We start from the raw sequence: 20,198 nt of genomic DNA, 5'->3' as shown, positions 1-20,198 counted from the left end.
CCATCTTTGCTACTTCCAGCTTTTTGACATAAGAGAGATTAATTTCTTTAAATCTCATTTTCCTTTCTGTACAATGGAACAATGACACTTCTTAGATCACTGTAATAATTAATTGAGATGATAAATGGAAAATACTTAACACAATGCCCACGTTTACAATAGCAATGTTTTAAACCAACAGAAAGAAAACAAAAACTTGTTGAGGGTGCATATAAAATCAGTGTTGAACCTACAGAAGCTGAATTAGAGTTCATGGCATTTGGATTAGGCACTGGAGAATTATCTGTAACTCTCCAATATAATGTTTTGTAATAATCATCACTAATTAAAATACATGCATATGAGTAAATAACCAATGTTTACGTGACTTACAAGTCTATAACAAGTCAAGCAATATCAATTTCCACACCCAATTTATTCTCATATTACCAGCTGTGACCAAGCAGCCATTTTTAATACTAGTATGTTTTTTAAACTTTATTAAAATTTTAAATACAGTTCACCATTAAAATGGGATTGTCTCTTGAATTTGATAGATCCCTCCCTTTACTTTTTTGACCACCTATTTTTTTAACTATGCATGCTCATTTATATGTATCTTTCCTAAAAAGCTTATTATTTAAGTTTAAAAGAACTGTATTCTCAAAATTATCTATAAAATGCATAGAAATGTATCTTTCCTGCCTTAATGCCCACTGTCAAATATAATTAAGCTGGTATCAGGTACATGCTGCTTTCCCTGTGTTTATAAATTCTGTGTCTAGGAAAGAAAAAAAAAAAAGACAGCTATTTGTTATCTTTTTCCTAATCAGACTTATCAGTTCTGTTTTGATGTTCTTTCATACTGTACCCTGCCACATTCAACAAAATAAAATTATATGTATAGATGAACATCTGATAGAATTAATATTTTCTTTAAATTTATTCTATTTATAATTGAACTCTAAAATAATTCAATTATAATTCATCAATTCTTCCCTATCAAATGTCCAAACAATAGATGAGATAAATCAAGTCTATACAGAAGGTATCCAGCCATGTAATATGAAAAATAGAGACAGTTATTGAAGAAGATACAAGATACAAGAAACACTGCACATAGGGCAATGACGCGTCAGTCCTCTTTCAAGCAGGCACCTTGGGACTTCACACAGTTCTCCCAATGCCATCAGCTGCCCTGTCATATTTTCCTGAATCTCATCAATGGTCTGAAATCTCTTCCCTTTCAAAAGTGATTTTACTTTTGGGAAAAGCCAGAAGTCGCAGGGCACTAAAGCTGGACTGTAGGTGGGTGAGTCACCTGGGTGGTTTGATGTTTCACCAAAACACTCTGCCTGAGACACGATGCATGAGTGGGCACATTGTCCTAATAATCCTGCCAATCACCAGATGCCCACAACTGCAGCCTTCAGAATCATCCAAATAGTTTCCAGGGAGGAATGTTCAAGCTTATTGCAAACTTGATGCAGATTCATTGCTCTACTCACTCAGTCATTTTTAATGTGATGGCCACACAGTACACATGCTCAGTCAAGGGGTGTCTACCGCCCCACTGACTAATACAGTGAAGTTGTCATTGTTCATGCATGTGCATTCCAGCCCACTCTCCTGGGCTGCCAGCTGATGTCAGTGTCACGCACACCATTCCTGTTATATTAGCAATGGCTGGACTTTTTCCAGACAGACCTTGTATATTTTCATTAGCCAAAAATTAAAAATAACCTTTTTTTAAAAAAAGATTTTATTTATTTATTTTTAGAGAGGAGAAGGGAAGGAGAAAGAGAGAGAGAGAAATACAACATGTGGTTGCCTCCCAAACACCCCCTACTGGGGACCTGGCCCACAACCCAGGCATGTGCCCTGACTGGGAATAGAACTGGCTACCCTTTAGTTCACAGGGCAGCACTCAATCCACTGAGCCACACCAGGCAGGACAAAAATAATCTTAAAAGTATTACAAAACTAACAAATTACAATACAGCCATAGTTCTTCATAATTCTTGATAAAGTACTTACGCCAGATTAACAAATATTATGATTTTTAAAATTTAACGCTGAACTTTAAAAAATGCCTTCTAAGATCAGGAAAAAAAGCATAGCACCTGCTGTCATTACTTTTATTCAGCATTATACTGGTATTATTTTCTAGCGCAATAGGCACAAATAAACAAACAAAGACAAAGAGATTAACAATGAAAGTATAGCTCTCTCTCACCTGATGGCATAATCATCTATTTAAAATCATAAGGAATCTATAAAAAACTATATAACTAATATATTAATTTAGCAATACAGAAAAATCTAATGCATTTCTTTCTATTGGCAATGCACAACTGGAAATGAAATTTAAAAACATCATTTATGATGGCATTAAAATACAAAACATTAAGAGATAAATTTAGTCAGATCTCCACAAGATTTGTATACTGCAAATTAAAAACATGTCTGAGAGAAACTATTTATGATTTAAATAAATGGAGATATGTACCATGCTCATGAAACAGGTGATTCAGTATGTTTAAGATACCACCTCTCCCCATATAAATCTATGGATTCAACACCATCCCAATACAAATTCCAGAGGCAATTCAACAGAGAGGGATACCCTTTCTCCACTGGTGCTAGATGAACGGGACATCCAAGGCAAAAAAAATAGGCCTTGACTTCAACAGCACACCTTGTACAAAACTAACTAGTTCATGGACTTCAATGTAAAACATAAAGTACAAGAGGAGTTTTAGAGAAAAAAGTGCACAAGAAAACTTTAGGGGCCTGGAGCTAGGCAAAGATTCTTAGACTTGGCACAAAACATAAAACAAAGATCGATAAATTGAACCTCATCAAAATTAAAAACTTCCTCTGCAAAAACTGTTACCAGGATGAAAAGATAGGCTACAGAGAGGGAGGAAAATATCTGCAAAATGCATATCTAATGAAGAACTAATATCTGGAAGGAATATATAAATATCTTTTAAAACCCAACAACAACAAACAAATCCAATCTAAAAATGGGCAAAAGACACAAAGAGACATTTCATCAAACAGGATATAACAGATTTGTCCAGAAGGAATCCAGCCACGTAATATAAAAAATAGAGACAATTATTAACAGAGTTCAGAGGGGAGAGGAGAGGGAATTTCAGGGGAATTTCAGGGGAAGGGTTTACAGGAATGAGTATAAAGGACACATGGATAAAAATGAGGGACGGGTGGAAATGGGAGGGAGGAGGGAAGGGTTGGATGGGGGGGTTGGGATGGGAGTAAAAGATAGAAAATTGTACTGCAACAATTTAAATAAAATTTTTTAAAAAGATGTAAGAAACATTGTACACAGGACAATGACACCTCAGTCCCCTTCCAAGTAGGCACCATAGGACTTCACACAGTTCTCCCAATTGCCATCAGTTGCCCTGTCATATTTTCCTGAATCTCACCAACAGTCTGAAATCTCTTCCCTTTCAAAGGTGATTTTTACTTTTGGGAAAAGTCAGGAGCTACAAGGCACCAAATCTGAGCTGTAAGGGGGCTGAGTCACCTGGGTGATTTGATGTTTCACCAAAACACTCTGCACGAGACAATGCATGAGAAGACACTGATGAAGCTGCCAATCACCAGTTGCCCTCAATCACTGAGGTCTTCTGAATCATCCAAATAGTTTCCAGGGAGGAATGTTCAAGCCTATTGCAAACTTGACGCAGATTCATTGCTCTACTTGCTCAGTCATTTTGAATGTGATGGCCACACAGTACACTCAACAGTGTTTACAGCCCCCACTGACTAGTACAGTGAGGTCATCATTGTTCAATCATGTGCATTCCAGTCCACTCTCCTTGGCTGCCAGTTTCTATCGGTGTCATGAAAACCATTCCCCTTATATTAACAATGGCTGGGCCTTTTCTGGACAGACCTCATACAGATGGCAAATAAGCACATGAAAAGATGATCATTCAACCTCATTATGCATTCTACATATGTGAACCTACAATTATCTCCAAATAAAACATTGAGTAAACAAAAACCAAGCAGGCTTTTATGCAGAAATTGATTGATGCATAGATTCAATACCATACTAATCAAAATCCTACCAAGTGTTCTATTTTTTTGAAGAATTGCCAAGTTGATTTAAATATTCATCAAAAACTGTAAAGTTTGCCCTTGGCCAGGTAGTTCAGTTGGCTGGAACACTGTCCAGTGGACCAAAAGGTTGCAGGTTCCATCACAAGTCAAAGTGTGTGCAGAAGGCAACCAATCGATGTTTCTCACATCAATGTTTCTCTTCTCTTTCTCTCTTCTTCCCTCTTTTCCTTTTCTCCTTCCCTCCCTCTCTCCCTCTCCTCTTTCTCTCTCTAAAATCAATAAAAAAATATCCTCAGGTGTGGTTTAAAAAAAAACTGTAAAATTTAAGGGGCTACAATTCACATGGGAACTGTTTTATTTGCTTTCTTACCAGAAGTCAAAAATCTTAATTATTTTATTTAATTCATATTACTTTGTTGTATTATATAGCTATCCAAAATTAAACTGTCTTAATTTCAATGTGCAAAACTACAGTTTATTAAAATGCCATTTAAAGACCACTTTAACAATTCAAATGCATCAAGTCACAATCTCTACCCTAAAGAAAATTAAGTAGTATACTGTAAGTTTAAATATAGATAAATCAGATAATCAGAGACAATCAGCAAATGGTCCATGAAATGGTATTCTATAAGGTTTTTGTTCCATGTACTCATCCCAAAATGGTTTGCTGACAAAATTATGCAAAGGTAGCAATAACCAGCACAACAATATCATTTTTAAAAAATAACTTTTAATAAAAGTTAAATCACAGTACAAGTCTGAAGAAACAGTCTTTTGTCTGGTCAACAATGTGTGAGAGATGCAGCTTTGTCAAAAATTGAGTTCAGCATTTCCTCTCCCAATCCATTTCTATTTTTGAACATGTCATATCCTTTATCTCCTAGTGATCAAGATATCTTTAAATACCAGATGGCTTCTGAAAAATTAAGTCTGGTGAAGCTCTACTCAATCCCAAAGCCTAAAGAAAAATGAGGAGTACAAAGAGGATCTGGGAGGAAGAAGACAGGATCAAGCTAAACTAGCATGATCACGAATTTAACTTAAACATTTAATAGGGATTCTCAAACACTTTACATCTTGTGCTTATTTAATTGAACCATGGCTGATCCACTCAATATGTAAACTTTCTAAACATTAAAATATTTTCCTGGCATACACACACAGTGTTACCATGAATTAGTTGGAACCTGGCATATTATTCTGAAAAGTCTGTCTATCCCTAAAACATTAATCTGGCACAATACCAAAGGGGGAGACTAAACATTCAAGAAATTCAAGCCTCCTCATAGTACCTTTTAATCTTTTTACATATGTGATTTATATTTTATACCACAAACCAGAACTCACACATGTACATATTTAGAAAACACATACTCCTTGACAATATTGTTTCATAAAGCAATAATGACGCCTACTGTATGCAATGTGCTCTGGATTTTCACTACTATCTTTATTTAGATTTGAATTTAAAAAGGTTGGTCACGCCCTGGCTGGCGTAGCTCAGTGGATTGAGCGCGGACTGCAAACCAAAGTGTCGCAGGTTCGACTCCCAGTCAGGGTACATGCCTTGGTTGCAGGCCATGACCCCCAGTAACTGCACATTGATGTTTCTCTCTCTCTCTTTCTCCCTCCCTTCCCTCTCTAAAAATAAATAAATAAAATCTTTAAAAAAATTACAGTTAAAAAAAAAAAGGTTAGTCACAAACCACTAAAACTGATTTCATCATCTACTAGGAGGTCCCTATCCAGCAATTTGAGAAACACTTCTTTAAAATTTAGTAAAATGTTAACATTTGAGGAATCTTAGTGAAGGATATCCAAAAATTGTTTGAACTATTTCAGGACTTTCTGTAAATCTAAAATTTCAAAATAAAAAATAAATTTAAGAATTCAGGCCTTGGCTGGGTGGCTCAGTTGGTTAGAGCTTCGTCCTAATACACCACATTGCAGGTTCGATCTCCTGTCAGGGCACATACAAGAATCAACTTACGAATGCATAAATAAGTGGAACAATAAACTGATGTTTCTCTCACTTAATTCCTCTCTCTCTCTAAAATCAATAAATTTTTTTTTAAAAAAGAAGCCATTCTTCGTCTTTCATCTTATTAGGGAATAAGACTATGGAGGGAGTTAACATGTCTCACATACCTTTGTATTTCCTAAGTTCCCCTCCCTTTTCCCTACTGTCACACAATTCTTTGTATACAGCATGCTTTCAAAAACACACACTGAATAAAATTTTATGGGAAGTTATAGGCTAGAAATGATTCATAAGTAAGTGGGCCTTTATTTAGGCCTTCAAAGCTGTCAAATGTTTCACTTGGAGAAGTAGAAAAAAGAATATGTACAAAGGGACATAGATTAAAAATTAACACTGGGTTTCATGCTTATAAAATGATATATAATCTATTTGTTAATGAAGCCTCAAAGACCAAGTACAGATTCACAAGAACAAATCATTCAAGGCTGTTATCAAAAAAATAAATTAAGAAAGGGTGTTTATAGTCAACAAAACCTATGATTGTACTTACATAAACTCACTAAATACCAGGAATGAAGTCTACCCCCTCTCTCCTTAGAACATTATAAATTAGAAATTATACCTCAAAATTCTGTTCCATTATGTTTCCACCTTTACTCAAGCTCTCCATAATGGCCTTATTTCGAAGAATATCTTCTTCACTGAGATGCTCTCTTCTTTTTCTTGATTCTAAAACAAGTCCATTTACCAGATAAAAGTCGGCCAAAAAGTTTCCTACTCTTTCCTAAAACACAAACATTCAAAATAATAAAAAAATTAAGTTTGTCTTACATTTTAAAAGTTTCAAAGTAATATACATACGTGTATACCTGTTTTTCTATAGCATGTAACATTAAGGTATAAATACATATTCCTTTGGCACTTGAAATTATCTCAATATCCTATGTATTCTCTTAGATTAATATATAAAATTATGTTTTAAATCTGTAAAGAAAACTTGATAAACACACTGATGTATGGTAGATACATCTAAATAAAAATACCACATAGTATTCCTTTAGAATCCCAAACACAAAGCATCTGAAAATTTTAGCTGATAGTCAAACATTATGAGTAACAAGGAGGGGTCAGGGATAATTACTGTTCCCATTTTATAGATAGAAAAGAAAGTGGACTACAAAGAAATAGTCTAAGTCACATAGAAGTCTCTAGTACCACTAGAATTATTCACCTATTCCAATACTCTATTCTCTAACAGGAACCTTAGGTTACAGTTGCTTGCTGCTTTCAACAAAGAGAGAACAACAGAGAGTCCAGCTCACCAATACAGTATGGCTGTCTACATTCGGAACTGGGGACAGGGAAACTCAAGAGGTATAAGGGACATTGAGAAGAGAGCTGTTATTTCCTTTCAAAGAGGTCCTCCTTCAACATCAACCTTTACCCTTTTAACAGACCCAATAGGTGGTCAGAGTTTGGAATGCCTTACTTCAAAACAACATGATGGAAAACATGCTTCCCATTTCTACCTGCATGCAAATCACTTGGTCTCCCTCTTACTACCATTTCCTAGCATTCCAAAACTATGTGTTTAGAGTTGCTTCCATGTCCACCTTGCTTTTGGTGGCCTCTTTACCAGTCACCAGAAAGCAAAGCATTCTGCACCTGTTTCTACCTACAAAATGGGAACCGTAAGCATTACTGACTCCCTCCTTACCTGTCAAAGATTTAAGATCACCTAGATGCTATTCAAGAGCTTTGAGCTGCTTAGCAGCAGCACTAGATGAATAGCAGCTTCAATTTTTATCTTCTCTTGAAGTGATCTTTCTAATGCTGTCCAGAAGAACAGAGTACAAACAAGACTTTTAGCCAACAAATGGGATTGCAGTGTAGGCTCTCCCAACTGCAAACCCTATCATGCTATTTGTTGCCAAACAGGCTTAGAGAGGCAAGTTGATGAGCCTAGACCTCAGAGTGAGGATTTTTCTGTGCCTGTGAAACACTCAGGTGATAAGTAGCTGTTTTTGAAATCTTATAAAGAAAAAGCATTTATTAAAAGTATACCATAACAATAAAAATTTTAAGTGTATAGTTCCCATAATTCAGCCATTTTATTGCTTGCTATCTATGACACTGCAATGGAATGTAAAAGAATGGTAAATGCAACATCATTCATAATGGCAGAAAACTGGACACAAATGTGTGTCCATTCATCTAAATGTCTAAAAATAAGAGACTGGATAGATAAATTACAATATACCCAAACTATGGACTACTGTGCAGTTGTTAAAGAGAATGAAGTAGTAATACTAATAAGAAAAAGTTCCTAAGACATACAAAAGAATGGGGGAGGGGTTGCAAAAATAGATATGATACTTTATAAAAAAATAAATAACAACTAAAGCTATATATTACTATGGATATATATTTATGGAAAGCATAAAAAAAGGTCTGAAGCATATACAAATGGATAACCTTACAGAAGGGTTTGTGAGTAATGGTCAAGCTTTATGTGCAAGGTTGTGTAATGGTTAATTTTATGTCAACTTGGCAAAACTGTGGTGCCCAATTGTTTGGTCAAACACCAGTCTAGCTGCTTCAGTGAAGGTATTTTTTAGATGTAATTATCATGTAAGTCAGTAGACCTGGAGTACAGCAGGTTACGTTCCATAATGTGAGTAGGCCTCATCCAATCAATTGCAGGCCTTAAAAATAAGCCCTGTTTCCCAAAGGAAAGGCAATCCTGCCTCAAGACAATAACACAGAAACCAGGCCTGAGATTCCAGCATGCAGATTTCAGACTCAAGACCACACCAACTCTTCTCTGGATCTCCAGCCTGCTACACTGCTCTATAGATCTCAGGCTTGTCCTTCATTCACATGAACTAATTCCTTAAAATGAATCAATTTCTCCCCATCCCTCTCTCCTTCTCTTCAAATATCTACCTATATATCTGTATTCCTGTATAGGAGATCCCTATATCTCTATACCTGTATCTATATATCTATATACCTATATCTATATAGGTAGATATTTAGAGAGAGAGAGAGAGAGAGAGATCTCCTATTGTGTTTGTTTCTCAGAGAACCCTGACTACCAACACAGGCTATTTTTGTGTTTCTAATAACATTATATTTATTTCTACTGTGTATAAGATAAAAATAATGTTTAAAAGCAGTAAATCCTAGCCCTTACCTGATCTGGTTATTCTTTTTTTTTTAAAGATTTTATTTATTTATTTTTAGAGAGGGAAGGGAGGGAGAGAGAGAGAGAAACATCAATGTGCGGTTGCTGGGGGTCATGGCCTGCAACCCAGGAATGTACCCTGACTGGGAATCGAACCTGCAACACTTTGGTTCACAGCCCACACTCAATCCACTGAGCTATGCCAGCCAGGGCTACTTATTCTTGACTTTAAAATTTTATAAAATGCTTCTCCATATCTCTAATTTTAAAAAGTTTTGAGTATATTTTGAGCATTCTGATGTAACTTCTTGCTGACAGGTGAAATGGTAATTATGGAAAACCTTTATAATTTACAAAGGGGAAACCACCACTAAGATCTAATTTAATGATGCTGTCGTAGAAACATAAGCATATTTAATTTTAGTCATATATATAGTATACTGAAAATCAGACACTGGATAGTTTAGAAGTCTAAAAGTAGAAAGAAAAAAAAGTCCAGGGAAATGAATTCAAAAGCGTACCCCTCTTTGTGGTCTTCCTAAGGAATAAATCATTATAAATATAATGGAACCATAACAAGGCAGCTAACAAGAATCTTTGCCAACATGGAATTCAAATGAGTTAGGGGGGAAGAAGAGTATAAGGGGACTAAATGGTAATGGAAAAAAATACAATTAAAAAGAAAAGGGGAAAAAAAAAAGAATTCAAATGAGTTAAACTTTCTCTCCTGGCTTCTGTAAGAATTCTTTCCAACCATGACAATTATAAGTAACCAACCATTATAATTCCCTGTGTGAATTCAAAGAGGAAATAATAAACTACTTGAAGACAATTCTTCCTGCATTTCCATCACACATTCTTTTGGCAGCATTAAATACTAAACAATTTTTAAAGTTCAAAAATCTAGATTTGTACGTACTGTTTTATCTTCCCGAAAAAGCCATCCTGTCTGGGCACGTGTGAAAGAAATTGATTTGGTTGATAGAGTTGCAGAGTAAATATCACTACTCATTAAAATGTCAACCTCTTCTTCTGTTTCCATCTCTGATTCCTGAGGTGGGGGTAAAAGTTAAATATAAGAATTTAGGTTTTCAAAGGTTATTAACATGGCATATGAAAATAACAAAATATTCTAAAAATGATTATAGAATTTTAAACTATATATATCTAAACAAATTAGAATTATGACTAATTATGAATCTACAAATACAGGACACATGAAATATAGTACTCTTATGTGTACTATTACAAATATGTAATGGAAGCAATACTAGATAACCCATTACAGAAATACAGAGTATGTAGAGTGATTTAAAAGATTAGTTAAAGAATTAAGTTGACAAGTCTGAGGCAAAATGCCCATATGAAGGTTTCATTTTGTTTCAACACAGATGAATCTTACTTGAGTTCTTTTCAATCCAAACACCCACTACTATCATTTCAGCCTTTCTTTCCCAACAGTTATAAGTGAAAGGGAAGAAAAGGGGGGAGAGACAGAAGGAATGAAACAGAGAGGGAGGGAGGGAAAGCAATCCAGAAGGAATCTTCTCTATATTTCTTGTAGGAAAAAATAAAGAAGAAATCCATAAATATCAACCTATGATTTCTAAACTTAAGTAGCCTTCCTTCTGCATATTCTCCAAGTGCTGACACATAATAAGTGATCAAAAACATTTTTTAAATAAGAAAAAAAAGAAAGCTTTGTGTCTGCTTCAAAAACATTAGACCAATGGTCAGGTACAGTAGGGTAACTGAGCAGGTATAAGATGAGGTTCTATTCTTCAATATGCCAAGAGTCTCTGATACTTAGGACCAAAGAGTTTTGTGGGGGGGTTTTTTTGAAACAAAGAAGTTGCTCTTTTGTAAGACACACATACATTTATTTTTTAAAAGATTTTATTTATTTACTTTTTTACAGGCAGGGGAAGTGAGGGAGAAAGAAAGAGAGAGAAAAACACCAATGTACAAGAGATACATCAATTGGTTGCCTCTCACACACACACAACTGAGGACCTGACCTGCAACTCAGGCATGTGCCCTGACTGGGAATTGAACCAGTGACCTTTTGGTTTGCAAGCTCAACCCACTGAGCCACACCAGCCAAGGAAGGACCAAAGAGTCTTAAGGAAAGAAAAAAAGAAGAAGAAAAGTCAGAACCTAGAGAGCTGACTGGAGAATGGGAAATGTCCACAGGGTTTACAAGGCTAGAGGCTCTATTTCTTATACTTCCTGATTTCTATTTTACCAAGAGACCCATTTTCTAGGCTTCACTACCAAATTTTCACCCAGATATAGTTCACTTCTTTTATTTTTTTTAATACTCACCTAAGGATATTTTTTGAGTTTTTGTTTGTTTGAAAGAGAGAGAGAGAGGGAGAGAGGGAGAGAGAGAGGGAGGGAGGGAGAGAGGGAGGGAGGGGGAGAGAGAGAGAGAGAGAGAGAGAGAGAGAGAGAGAGAGAGAGAGAGAGAGAGGAGACAGAAACATCAATCAGTTGCCTCTCATACATGCCCAGACCTGGGTTTGAACCTACAACCCAGGTATGTGCCCTGACCAGAAATCAGACCCTCAAACTTCTGGTATATTGGACAACACTCCAACCAACTGGACAATCAGCTAGGGCAGGAAAAAAAACAGCAATACCTTGGGACTGAGATAGTAACATTTCCTTCACCCTCACTTATAAGTGAGAAATGGAAACCCTTGACATTAATGCTAAGGTAAAAATGTATTCCCGGTAACCCAACCTAATTCTGCACACAACTTTCTAATGAAAAATTTGGGTTACTATAGGCTGTACAGAACTGTCAGACATCCTTCAAATATATTATGAATCAAGTAGGATTTTATTTGTTAGTTTGGGAACAACACTACACAAAACACTGTTAAAGAAATTTGCCTTGAGTTTCAAACACCTTATTTTTAAATGATTTTTTAGAATAGAACTTTTCTGTAAATCATAAACTGATCATCACCTAACCACATCATTGAAAAAAGATCTGCTGTTAATTATATTCATTCAACAAGGATTTATTGAACAATTATTACTCATATATGCATATTAGAACAAGTATTTCCTGCCTTAACAATTATTGCTCAAAAATCCAGCTTTTCTGTAATTCTTAGGCATAAAATACACACATATACATACCATAAATACCAGTCCTTTGGTGATCTCATCAATACTGTAACATCAGCTAATATTAACTCTACTGGCCTTAATCTCTGGCTTCTCTTTCAGCACCATATGTCCAGCCTACCTATGCCTAGTTAGCTATGCTATTCTCATTTAATATGCAAGGTCAAATTATTTAATGAATATGAGTCTAGAATAAAGGTCAGCAAACTATGGCCAACAGGTCAAATCTAGTCCACTCCCTGTTTTCATAAAGTTTTCTTGGAATATAGCTATAATCATTCATGTACATATTGATGATGACTGCTTTTATGCTAATTACAGCAGAGTTGAATAGTTGTGACATGCAAATATACTAAATATCTAAAATATTGATTATCTCTTTCTTACAGAAAGAGTTTGCCAAACTCTGGCCTAGAATATATTGATGCTGTATTGGGAACCAGAGAATGCTACATGAACCTCGTAACCTTGAGGAACTTAATCCAATAGAGGAAGAAAGCCACATAAACACATACAGCAGAATCAGCTCTATGGTACCAAATTCAGTGGGAGCATAAAGAAAATGCTCAGGGGAGGAAGTGACACCAAGCAGGTGCCCCACAACTGTAAGGGTGTAAGAAAAGAGGCATGCCAGGAAGTAAAGCAATGTGAACAAAGAAACAAAGTGCTAAAGAGCCTGGTATATCTGAAAAAATTTCAAAGAGTTCAGTACTAAGGTATCTAAGACAGCAAGTAAGAAAAAGGCTGGAAAAATGAGCAAACACCAGATCACAGAAGGAACCATATCATGCTAAGAAATTTGGATTTCACCCTTTAGGTATAGGGAACTTTTTAAATGTCCTTAAAGAAGGCAGGTTTCATCAATTTGTTTTCAATGTTGAATCTGTCTCCAGTATATCAGATAATTCAGATGCAGACAAGAGGGGGACCAGGAAAGTCATGTAGGAGATTTGTGATAGTCAGTCGAAAGATAATATCTAAATTAAGGCACTGCCCTGACCAGTGTGGCTCAATGGGTTGGGCGTCATCTCACAAAGGGAAAGGTCACAGTTTTGATTCCCAGTCAGGGCACATGCCTGGGTTGCGGATTCAGACCCCACATGGGCCACATAAGAAAGGCAGCCAATGAATGTTTCTCTCATCAAATGTTTCTCTCCCTCTCTTTCTCCCTCCCTTCCTCTCTCTCCAAAAACAAATAAAACCAAAATTTTTTAAATTAATTAATTGATTAAAGGCATTGGCAGTATGAACTTAAAAAGGGATACTTATAAAACATAGGAAGACAGAAATAACCACACAAGTTCTCTAACTAAGAAACACGGAATATAAGAAAAAATGTCAAAAACAACTCCCAGTTTTCTGGTTGAACAGAGAATGATGTCATTCACCAAAAGAAGGAAAATGGAAGAAAGGGCAGGCAGATGGGAAAATAATGAGTTTAGTTTTAGATGAGCTAAATTATGAAGTTACCTGGGTGAAATTCATGATATTCCACTAGACATTTCAATAGATAGGTCTCCACTCAGAAGATCTATCTGGGATACAAACATACACTTTGTATGGGAATAGAAGAGAGTATTCTGCCAGCTTGTAAAAATGAAAACTACACCAGAGGCAAATGAAAATTCTAGGGGTGAGTACAAAAAAAAAGAAGAGGCAAAGGAGAATAAGGTGGAGAAGGGAACAACTGACCAAATCACAAGGAAAAGAAAATTTTACGAATTGAGTTTTCAATAAAAGCAAATATTCAGAGAAGTCTAGTAAAGAAAGGGTTGAAACAAATGCACTGATTTCAGCAATGGACTCAAATTGAGCATCATCCAAAACCCCGAACCTATTTCCTTTCCCCCAGTTCTATCAGTGGAATCACCACTATTCCATTCTTCAGGATAGAATCATTACACTCACCCTTAAATCCTTCCAATTCCTAATTCACTCAATCTTTTAGCAAGTCCAATTATTTCATTCTTGGAAATGCAAGTCATAATTTCTCTTTTTAATTATTCACTGCCCCTTCCAAGTCAAGATCCTCATCACCTCTCAACTGTATAACCATAACAACTTCTCACATAATTTCCCAGCCTCCAATCTCTTCCTTACCCAATTTATCCTGCATACTACCTGTGTGATCTCACAAATGTCATTTAACATCCATCTATAAGCCTCAATTTTCTCATGTGTAAAATGAAGATAATAAAAGTATTTACTTTGACAGGTTATTTTAAGAATTTAGTGAGAAGCGTTTTTTAATTAATGTACTTAAATAATAGTTCCAATATGCTGGCAATTAATGCTTAATACAATACTAACATATGATAGTAATTGATATACACTATCAATACAGTACCACTGTCCATAGCCCCTAACAGTATTTAGTAATTATTAGGTCCTTGACAAATGTTTAAGAAAGGAAGAGAGGGGAGAAGGAAAAGTGAAAGAAATACATATGATTAATTCACTTATATTACTTTTGGATTATATCAATACTTTGTTTAAGAATCTATGACTCTGTTACCAACTACATCAGTTCTAAGTTATCTTATCTTATCTGGCTTTTAAGGCCTTCCATAAACCATGTTCCCATACTCAATAAGAGAAACCTTCACTGCAAGCAGATAGATCTCTTCTCTCTTTTCCCCAAAGACAATTCTTACTCCCACTTCCCTGACTTTACTCACCCTGTGTGCTCCACAAGGAATACCTTCTCCTCTTCCCATCTAAATCTTCATTGTTCAGTGCCAGTTAGGAAACTACTTTTCAATAGTACACGTACAAGGTAACTAAGGTCTCATCAATAGATATGGTAGTAGGAAGGTCTAATCTAAGAGATGTTGAGAAAGGAACCATAAGATGTGGTGAATGACAATATGGGGAATTGAAGTGGAGAAAAGTAAAAACAGAATTAAAAAAGCAACAGTGACAAAACAAATGTTGACTAAAAGAAAAATTGTAGGACTATCAATGATAAAGAGATAGGAGGAAAGCTTTCTCTTTCCAGTATCTCTGAAAAGCAGGGAAAGGAGCATTCAGGGAACTAAGGATAAGGATAATGGTGCATGTGGTTTTCACTGATGGTTGTGGAGGCAATACAACATGGATTTATGATGTGACAGAAGGAAGATAAATTTGTACTCTAAGAAGGAAAAGATAAAAGAAAGGTAGCCAGAGAGTCAGAAAAAGTGAGAGTACAGACAGAAAATCAAAAGAGGTGTTCCTATTAAGGAGAAAGAGATGGTCAGCAACATTTTAAAAGAAGCTAAGGTTGCAAGATAATAAATGATAAAAGGGTCAGCACAGGTTCAACACATGAGAACTAAGGGAAAATGGAGTTCATTTAACTAACAGATCATCATTGAATTATGAGCAAATAGACTCAACTGACTGGTCAAGATGACAACCAGATGATAACTTTTTAAAAAAATTTTAGTAGTATGAAAATGAAAGCTATAGGATTGAACCATCCCAATTATGCCTTATGCCTTTTACAACTACACTGAAGCATGGTTGCATACAAAGACATTTTTAAAAACCATGTAGAGGAATATTTTTATGAAAACATGCTCACCTCATGGTGTATTCGCTGATAAACTTTTTGTTCATTGTCTAATACTACAAAAGATTCAGAGGGTGCTGCATCCCCATTGAAAATGAAGCTTAAATCCCCTCGTTGGCACTTCATGTCAGTAAAGTCTATGAGAGTAGTGTCAAGCCTGTGAAAGATGGTTAGATGAGAAATGCTGACAAATAAATTTCAATAAAACTACATGACAATTAAACAAGTTTTGTTCCTTCTAAAATCAAACCAAGATGCTAATACATATTTCGAAGTCAAATTTAGAGATAAAAGCTAAATTTAAAATACTTTATTTTTAAGAAAAAACACCAAAAGAATATTTAAATATATTCCATTTATTCTATATTTCACTTCTCTGAATACATAGTTCATTAACCCAGCAAGAAGATTGTTTCCCCAGTGTTGAAGTATTTCCCTAAAGGTACCCTTGTTCCCTACCATTTCCATAAAAGTTACAACTGGAAAGGACAGAAAAAGACCTAACATTCTTTGATCCCTTTAAGACCATGTTACTGGTTCAGTGGGGCATGTAAGAGAGGTAAAGCAATGGATGTACCACATTCTTGGATTAAGGAATGTGTGTCCACAGTCTTCTACACCTATGCCTTATCCCTAACCATCAGTTACAAAAACTTGCTTCATCCTTCCGCTTGGTAAGCCATTTAACTTACTCCAAATTCTTGGCCTTTCTGTTTGACTTCCCAGATTCAATTAGCATTCTCTTTTCCAACACCTCCACAGTTTGGAAATGTTATGGGTCATTCCTGTGTCAAAACCTCATAGATTCACACACTCATGTGTTTATTATGCTCTTTGGTAACCAAGACCTGGCATGGTCTACCCCAATGAGTTGGTCCCAAATAAATTCCACATATCAGTAGTTACTGAAATTAGGGAGAATACTGGAATGGAAAAGTTCTCAAGTACCCTTAAGTCCTTCAATCTGTGATAGCTTTGTAGATCACATCAGGACCCCTCTGACTAGCTGCTCAAAACATGGTCCTTAGTCTAAGAAATGGGTTGACACATATGTTACAAGATTCTGATCATATCCAAGGAAACACGTTTAAGTCTTTGTGAGAGAGCCACCCTGGCTACTGGGTTTCTAATTCAATTATAAGAATTCTTTACTTTGTAGGTTTGTTAGTTTTCACCTAGGTAAAGGCAAAGTGAATGGGCATTCTTGGTTTCCGCAGAAAAAGCTGAGAAATAGAACATAATCTCACATGCTGCATCAAAAGAAAAACTAGAATTATATCACTAACACTATAAATTTTAAAAGTGAAAGTGGTATTATTAATAATTTTACCAGGAAAACAGGGATGAACCAGAGCAAACAGGGAAATTTGATAACCCTGTGTGTAATGGGCTCTTTTCTGAGCCATATTTATAAATATAAATATAAATATACTTATATATATAATATATATCTATATAAATCTCCCTCAGAATGAAATCAGGAAGCACTGAAAAAAATCAAATCACCACCTCCTGCAGGGGTGAACCCTGTTTGCTGCTTTGTAGCTGAATTCCAGCTCCTGGTCTACTTCTGGTGGTCTGCTTTATACTCCTAGCGCCTCCACCACTAAACTGTCCTGTCATTGCTTGTATGTGTGTCATTAGAGAGAATGATACCAGTGAAAGGGGCTTATTCTCAACCTTCATAAGGCATGGACTACTGATAGTATCAAAAAGAAACAGATTATTTCATGTATGTGCCCTATTTGGACTCCAAACTTCAACTACCAGGGAACTATACACCCCATATTAAAAAAAAAAAACCATTTTAAAAAGGACCAGAAGAGTCTTCTGCCTCCATTCCATCCACCCTGGATGAGTGGTAGTGAACTGTAAGAGGCAAGGGTGGAAACAGTGAGAAAAGGGGCAAAGGCAGACTGACACAGTGATTTTTAAGCTACCATATGTAGTCATACCTAAAATCAGTCCAGTCCATTTTTGTTTCATCTGTGTTACTATAACTTGAATTAGAGTATCTAATACATGTTATGCAATATCCCTGACATAGTAGATTGCCTGTTACATATCACGCATGGTTCACAATGATAAAATTTCTCATGATGATATTTTAATATCTTAACTTGTCCTTGGCTTTAAGCCTATGAACCTAAATATTTTTAATTTTTGTTATGTAACAGCTATAAAACATGAAAAATTCTTTATACAAATGAAAAGACTAGAATACAAAATATTTCCTGAGATAAAAACTTGGAAAATGTGAAATAACACTGGACAAAAAAATACAGTCTTCTCTTGAAACAGGAAAAGACTGAAAAGGCAAAGTTTGCAATAATCATTTCAGTCAGTGGGTACAGATCACCTAAAATTATTAATATTAATAGTAAAAATGTTTACTTACTATTCCCAACAATAAAGTTGCTCACACTTTCCTATTTTTTACTAAAGTATTACTCTCTCCTTGGCACCAAAGAAGGTATTTTACATGATCAGATGGCCATCATGAGATATAGTAAACTGAAAAAATTCCTTTGAGCAGTTTAAAATTCAGATTTGAAGTGATGTTTAAAAGAAAACAAACTAATCATCCCATGACATTTAAATCTGAGAGTTTGTATTCAATGCTAACAGATTTTTTTAAAGTCAATTCTTGTCACTTATACAAAAAGTCTTTACCAAACATCCTAAAATCCAGCCTCTCCATGAGCATGGTGAACTTTGGTAATGAGAGTTTTAGCACCAGCTGCTAGTAAGCCCTAGGTGTGAATGTCTTGCTACATTACAGTAGCTTCCCATCAGGCTCTTATTAACCATTTTGTGGTTTTATTTATTATCTATACTTATTATGTAATATTCATTATAAAATTTACTTCCGAAAGTCAAATATAACTGTGAAACAATTTTCTAAAAAGAAGTTATGCCTGTTTTCCCTATTTCTAAAAAAAACAAACAAAACTAAAGCTAACCTTTTTTTTTTTAAAGTAGCACATGGAAGAAAATATTATTCTTCCAAATTATCTACTACCTTTGGCCAGCGCCTATATTAAACATTTTTAAAATGACAAATAATTTTTTTTAGATTTTATTTATTTATTTTTAGAGAAGGAAGGGAGGGAGAGAGAGAGAGAGAGAAACATCAATGTGTGATTGCTAGGGGTAATGGCCTGCAACTCAGGCATGTACCCTTACTGGGAATTGAACCTGCGACACTTTGGTTCACAGCCCGCGCTCAATCCACTGAGCTATGCTGGCCAGGGCTAAAATGACAAATAATTTTTTGATGAATCCATAATATATTGCTAACAACTGGATGCTGAATTAAATTTACATCAGTATCAAATCCTTTCCTAGTTTCTCTTCTATGTTTTTCTGTATTTTCCCAGGCTTCTATAATTACAATAAATTTAATGTCCACAAGGACTTTCATAATTAGAAACATCTGAGGTTATTTTTAAAAACCAAAACCACAGAAACATCTTATTTAACCAAATTCTGCTTAAGAATAATTACCTGAGAACTTGTTTCAAACCAAAGGTTATCTCTTCACTAGAATTCAGCATATTACATAATAAATTTTATAAAAAATTGATTTTTTAAAATTTCTGCCTTGTGACATGGTGAGAAAGGACAGGAAGTCAGGTCTTGGCTCAGCTATTATTTGTCAATATGATCTTCTAAAAATCACTTCAGTTCTCTGAACTTTCTCATCTATAAAACAGTTTACATGAAATAATATTTCATAACATTTCTAGTTCTAGACTCTCATATGTTCAAATTAATATTCTGTGAAATGTATAAACACATACATATATCTATATAATTTATAGATATACTAATATACATGTATATATACATATAAGTTAGCATATTCACTAGCATTATATATAGCTTCCATATGCTTAATTTATAAATATATCTAGGCTAAAGATATAGGGGATGATAAAAGTAAAATGCTAAAATGAGTAAAATAAATAGATTTCCCATAAGATCTAACCATCAATCTTATTTTAAAAGAAAACAGAAGAAAATTAAAATTAGCCTTAAAGAGTTCACTAGAATAGATATGAATGATTGAATAGGTGAATGGATAGACTCATAAATGGGTAGTCAGGGAGAGAAGGGTATGAGAAGGATGGAGAAAAAAAGACAAGAGTTAGGTCTTCCTATGTGTCCCTTATTCCTGAAAAAGCCAGGATCAGAGAGATGACCATCTTAAATCTTCTTAGTATTACATCATGATCTTCACTGTTTGCCTTCTAGAT

At 35.1% G+C, this 20,198-nt stretch overlaps 1 protein-coding gene across 1 annotated transcript in view; it reads right to left on the bottom strand.

Moving 5' to 3' along the window:
* The window catches only part of ANKRD13C (ankyrin repeat domain 13C), an 83,333-nt gene that overhangs the window by 17,940 nt on the left and 45,195 nt on the right, over positions 1-20,198 (bottom strand). Inside the window, exons 7-9 of the mRNA XM_045835289.1 lie at positions 15,952-16,096; positions 10,168-10,299; positions 6,684-6,845 (exon numbers count right to left, since the gene is read on the bottom strand). Coding sequence (XP_045691245.1) covers positions 6,684-6,845; positions 10,168-10,299; positions 15,952-16,096 — 439 coding nt within the window. The remainder of the gene's footprint in view (positions 1-6,683; positions 6,846-10,167; positions 10,300-15,951; positions 16,097-20,198) is intronic.

The sequence above is a fragment of the Phyllostomus hastatus genome, unplaced genomic scaffold, assembly GCF_019186645.2.
Source record: "Phyllostomus hastatus isolate PE091 unplaced genomic scaffold, TTU_PhHast_1.1 phas_contig_209, whole genome shotgun sequence".
Taxonomy (NCBI): domain Eukaryota; kingdom Metazoa; phylum Chordata; class Mammalia; order Chiroptera; family Phyllostomidae; genus Phyllostomus; species Phyllostomus hastatus.
This window is presented reverse-complemented; position numbering and strand designations above follow the sequence as displayed.